Source organism: Prunus mume, linkage group LG8 (genome assembly GCF_029339155.1).
Source record: "Prunus mume cultivar Tortuosa linkage group LG8, ASM2933915v1, whole genome shotgun sequence".
Taxonomy (NCBI): domain Eukaryota; kingdom Viridiplantae; phylum Streptophyta; class Magnoliopsida; order Rosales; family Rosaceae; genus Prunus; species Prunus mume.
Window position 1 is genome coordinate 10,418,712 of NC_142705.1, and position 5,826 is coordinate 10,424,537.

At 36.3% G+C, this 5,826-nt stretch overlaps 1 protein-coding gene across 1 annotated transcript; it reads right to left on the minus strand.

Moving 5' to 3' along the window:
* Positions 1–942: 942 nt before the first annotated feature.
* LOC103341773 (heat shock cognate 70 kDa protein-like) lies at positions 943–3,286 on the minus strand. Its single transcript, XM_008245321.3, has 3 exons — positions 2,993–3,286; positions 1,328–2,713; positions 943–1,221 (listed from the first exon to the last, which is right to left on the minus strand). Exons 1-2 carry the CDS (start codon positions 3,198–3,200, stop codon positions 1,353–1,355), a joined length of 1,569 nt encoding a protein of 522 aa, XP_008243543.2. The 5' UTR covers positions 3,201–3,286; the 3' UTR covers positions 943–1,221; positions 1,328–1,352.
* Positions 3,287–5,826: the final 2,540 nt, after the last annotated feature.

The window sequence follows — 5,826 nt, forward strand, 5'->3', positions numbered from 1 at the left end:
ATTTCACTTTTGGAAAAAGCCAAAGCTTTTTCAAAAAAGACAAAAAAACCACTCAACTTTCAAATCAAAGACATGCAAATGTATTGGATTCCTTAGGAAATCTAAAAATAAATAAGGGTATTTTTGTCCATTTTTGCTTCTTTTAAAATTTCTCTCTCATTTTGCTTTTTCCAAAATGTCCCTAAACTTTTATGCTCGGTTTTGCCGTGTGTTTCAATTGTATACCAAAGTTACAATTTGTTATAATTTAATCCGTAAAGAAATTTCTGTTTCTAACAAATAAGTACCACATATTAAACTTTCGTAGACTGAAAAGTATAGTTGGAGTCGGTTTTTATTTGGACCGTTTAAATAATTAATATTTCTATATATTAATTAGGCTTTTGTTTCGTAGGATCTTTGCTTATCAAATTAAAGGTCAACTAGCTATTTGATTGTCATAATAATCTTCGTAGTGTTCTCATCCAATTCATTGTGCCTGTCTATTTGTTCTAGGAAAACAACTTAGATGATTATTCATTTACGTTTGATCGATTTTTACCGGGGCCCCGAAAATAGGAAGTTCATCTCCGAAAATACATTAGACCTAAAATGGTGGTTTGTGCCCTATTAGATTACAAATCTGCAGTACAAGAAAAAAATTGACATTAGTGACCAACAGAATGGTCACTAAAAGTACGTAAAACTAATGCAGTGATGGTCAATATATAAGCTTGTCACAAATTATTTTTGGTGATCAACTGAATTTACTGTCACTAGAACGGAGACTATTAGTGACTTACCTAGCGCCAATAATATTATGATACTCCACAAATCGCATCGACTTAATGCAATTCACGTTTATGTTTTTGCTGCATTAATTTCCGTTAGCTTTAATTTGTAGGGTTTCAGATTAGCTAGATTTATGAAACAATTTGTTTTTGCCAAACAGTGAATCCGTCCTCATTTGTCACCAAACAAACAGCTTGGAGTTTGAGTTCCAATCTACTAATCTTCTACTGATTCAAGCATTACCATAACACCATGGTCTATATATATACAATAATTTTTTTTGTTTTGGGTGAACTATTCGTCAAATATTTTACAAAGAAATAAAAAGAAAACATGTCCTTTGTAAAAAGAAGAAAACACTTATAAAAACACGAGCTATCACAAAACGGACAACCAGCCAGCAAAAGGAGCTCCCGTCCACTGCCTTCTCCACCAAAATTTTGATTCAACCTGAAACAACATAACCTGGCATAAGCATTCAAAGGCCGTGGGTGTAAAAATCTAGGAACAAACAGATACATATAGTACTTGGACACTAAAAATTATCATTTCTTACCTCTCATCTTTAATTCTCAAATCCCTCAAGCGTTCTTCGGTGTATCACGATTGATTGTGATCCCTTTCTTCTGGCCAGTCAGCATATCCTCAGCGGAGACTCTCAAGATTCCATTTGAGTCAATATCAAAGCAAACATTGAACTCAGGAACACCTTTGGGAGCGGGAGGAATGTCATCAAGGCAAAATTCACCCAAATAGTTATTATTTACCGTTGATGTACTCTCACCCTCATAAATGGCGAATCTGATACTACGTTGGTTGTCATAGACAGTAACTAGAGTCGTCTCCTTCACCACGGGAACTCTCATGTTTCTTCGGATCACAAATTCCATGGCATTTTTATCACCCGTGCTTACAATCGTAACCTGCACCCCAAGTGACATAGGGATGACATCCAAGAGACTGAAGTCTTGAAGCTTCCCTGTTACATTGCCAGTCAAGACTGCAGCTTGAACAGCCGCTCCATATGCCACAGCCTCATCCGGATTAATGTTCCTGCACAACTCCTTACCGTTGAAAACCTCCTTCAATAGCTCTTGCACCTTTGGAATTCTTGAAGAGCCACCAACAAGAACAACATCATCGACATTGCTTATGTCCATTTTGGCATCCTTCAAACACTTCTTCACAGGCTCCATGCACTTGTTGAAGATATCCATGTTCATTTCCTCAAATTTCTTCCGGGAAAATTTTGCATAAAAATCTTCACCCTGGTACCAACAGTCAATTTCAATATCGGTTTCAAACGAATATGACAGTGCCTTCTTTGCCTTCTCACACTCAGTTTTGGCCCTCCTAAGAGCTCTGGAGTTTCCACTAATGTCCAACTGATGTTTTCTCTTGAATTCTTGGACACAGTAACTCACCATTCTGTTATCCAAGTCTTCACCGCCAAGGTGTGTGTCTCCAGCAGTGGCCATCACTTCAAACGCACCATGTTGTCCAATGATAAGCAGAGACACATCTAAAGTGCCACCGCCCCAATCAAATATCATCACATGTTTCTTCTTATACCAACCAACCTTCTTGTCAATGCCATAAGCAATGGCTGCAGCCGTTGGTTCGTTGATAATACCCAGCACATTTAAGCCGGCCAAGGCACCGGCATTCATTGTAGCCTGACGTTGCGAGTCGTTGAAGTACGAGGGCACAGTAATAACTGCATTTTTCACATTTGAGCAGAGGTAGGTTTCCGCAATCTCCTTCATCTTCCTGAGAACCAAGGATGATATTTGTTCAGCAGCAAATTTTTTCTCTTCACCTTTGTGCATTACCACAATCTTGGGCTTGCCACTAGGATCTTCAATCACCTTGAATGGCCAGAGCTTCACATCACTTTGAACAGAGGCGTCACTGAATCTCCTACCAATTAACCGCTTTGCATCTGCAAGTTGACTTCAAGTTAATTAGTTTAAAATATTTCTAGCATGAAACAATTTAACTATTTAAATCTCCATCTTAGGAATCAATCAAATAATATATATTGCAATTTAGTGTCAGATCAAACCTGAACTAACAAATTAAAACACCCGAAAATATGAAAAGTTGCATAAAATATTACACCACTGTGTTAACTATCAAGGGTAAAATGGTTAGTATCTGGAAAGTTAAAAACTTATTGACCTATAAAGTAAAAGTGAAAACAATTTATTGATATTCTTACCGAAGATTGAGTTGGCCGGATTTCTCAGGATTTGGTTAAATGCTTCATCGCCTACCAACCTATTACTTTCAGTGAATGTAACATAAGATCGAGTTGTCCTTTTACCCTGATCATTTGCTATGATTTCTGCATGATCCTTCTGCCACACCGCTACACACGAATATGTAGTGCCCAGATCGATCCCGATTGCAGGACTCTCTGCTGCCATTATTAATTTCTCAGCTAACTGTTGAAGAAGCTGATTGTGAGCAAGAAGTAAAATGATCGTAGAAATTAATGGATATTGAAATGAAGTTTGTATATATATGGAAGAAATGAGAAGTCTGAGTCAATACGCGTTCAAAAGTATACTTCAAATGTTGAGCAACAAAATTAAGTAATGATATGGGACTCAAACGCAACCCAAACGGGTGGGTAGCAAACGCAAAAATCAATTGAAATTTTGATTGAAAAAAAAAAAAAAGTAATGATATGTGAGAGAACTTTTAGTTTTATTTATTTATTTTCACATTAGGTGAGCATACGATCAAAGAGAAGAAAGTTAAAATGTATAAGGTGGCACCCAGTGAACACAAAATCAAAGGAGATAAACGGTGATGCGCATAGTTCCAACAATGAGTTCATATATTTAGAATTTTATATATTCCGCGAAGAAAAAAACAAAAAATAGTAAATATGAAGATTTCAAAATTTGCCAAATCCACTAATTTTGTGTCTTCTTTTTCAGACTTGTTTTTTTTTAATCCAATTACTTTAAAAGGGAAATACTTTGCTCCTTATTAAATGTAAGCGGTCATCACAGTCGGAGATGTACGCAGAAAACGCAATAATGTTTATGTCATCAAACATTTGACTAGGTTATGAATCTTATCCGGTCATATAATTTAGCACACCAAAAGGAAAAAAAATTAAGGAAATAAAAAAGTATGCGGATGGATGGGTGCTCGTAAGATATTTTGATTTGAAATGTGGAGGAAGTAGCCTATTGATGAATCTAAGTCAATGCTTTGTTAATATATTAAGGAATATAATTTAAACTTTAAAACTTGTGATGTAGAGCAAGTTGAATAGATCGTAGTCGTAGAAGTTTCGAAATAATTTAATAAATTCAATGATTTGTTAGGAAGGAAGGATGGAAATAAAGGGAGGCTTCAGCATCAAGCAAAGTCACAGCAACTTCGTTGCTTATTCCGTTTGAATAAAAAAACATGATGGCGACCATGAATATAACATATCCAAATCAGCCGGAAGAAGTCTTTGTCTTTGATAGATGGAAAATAAGCGGAACGTTGTTCTGAATTTCGATGTATCATATTCAACTCCTTGTATTAATTTAATTTCTGGTTGGTTTGCTCCTATAATGGCGCAAACGTGTTGGACCCAATCTCTTGATCCTTAACAATAACAACGACTAGTACTACTTGGAATAAAAAAAACCACTAGTAATATATATATATATATATATATATATATATATTCAAAGTAGGAATGAAAATGGGTCGAATCATGGTTGCGCACTCCCCTTTCTCATTAAGTTTTTTTTCCCATTCCCGCCTCAATTATTCCCATAATACTCAAATCGGGTCCCTGCCTTTGTTGGGGACAAGTTCTCATCTCGTCTCGTCTCATTACAAAAATACAAGACAAGACTAAATTTGTTATTAAAAAAAAGGGCTAAATTGTAGCAATGGTCCTTGAACTAAGACCAAACTTTACTTTTTGTCCCTCATATTGCTAAATTGTTACGGTGTACTTTAATTATACCTCCACTTTCATAAATCGTCCTTTCCGTCATCTCAATCAACTCTTCCGTTAAAAATGAGGGCATATTTGTCTTTTCATGTACTGGATTGAACATATACATTTTTTGTTTGTTTCTCTTTCCTTTTTTGCTTTCTTTCTTTCTGAGGCTTGTTTTTTTATTTTCTTGTTTGGTTTTGTTGGAGGATTTGGGGTCTGATGTGTGTGGGGGGGAGAGAAATCGCAGGGGGTGGCAGTGGCATGGGTTAAGTTGTTTTTGTGTTCCTCTCCTCTCACACATACAAATTGATTTTTGTATTTATGTCTTACTGTTTTTGTGTTCCTCCCAAGAATTCATTCCCAAATGGGTGGAAGGGAAAGGTGGGCTTTATGCAGTTGGGTTCACAAGGAGAGGACTATCTGGAGGCGCATTAGATGCCATGGGAGTCTCACAGGACATTGCTAAGAGCTGGAAAGAAGAGACCAAGCAAAAAATGAACTGGGGGAAAGAAGAAATGAGGGAAGAAGAAATGCGCCGTTGGGAGGGTGGGGGAGAAAGAAGAAATCGGGTGAGAGAGAGAGAGAGAGAGAAGAGATTTATATTTTAAATTTTTTGTGTGAAAAAGACATTTTTGCTCATGCCAAGTAAGACTTGTCCATGCCATGTCATCATTTTTAACGAAAAAGTTGACAGAGATGATGAAATGACGATATCAGTAAGTGGAGGCATAATTAAAGTACCACCTTAACAATTTATCAAAATGAGGGACGAAAAGTAAAGTTTGGTCTTAATCGAGGGACTATTACTACAATTTAGCCAAAAAGAAAACTAGAAAACATTATATTGAATATAATTGAAATAACTATATCTAACATATTTGGAATGGTTAAATACCTAATATATTCCTCTCTCTCATCCGATGTACACACTTTCTTAATCACCGTCTTCTTATTATATGGGCCAAGTACAGAAAATCATGATGCTTAATCATGGAGCTTGGCTTGTGATGCGTGAGCATTTCACGGGTCAATGTATATGAAACCAACCCCCAAGCTGTCTATAATTTTTGCAAGTATGTATTCTCACTTAGTTA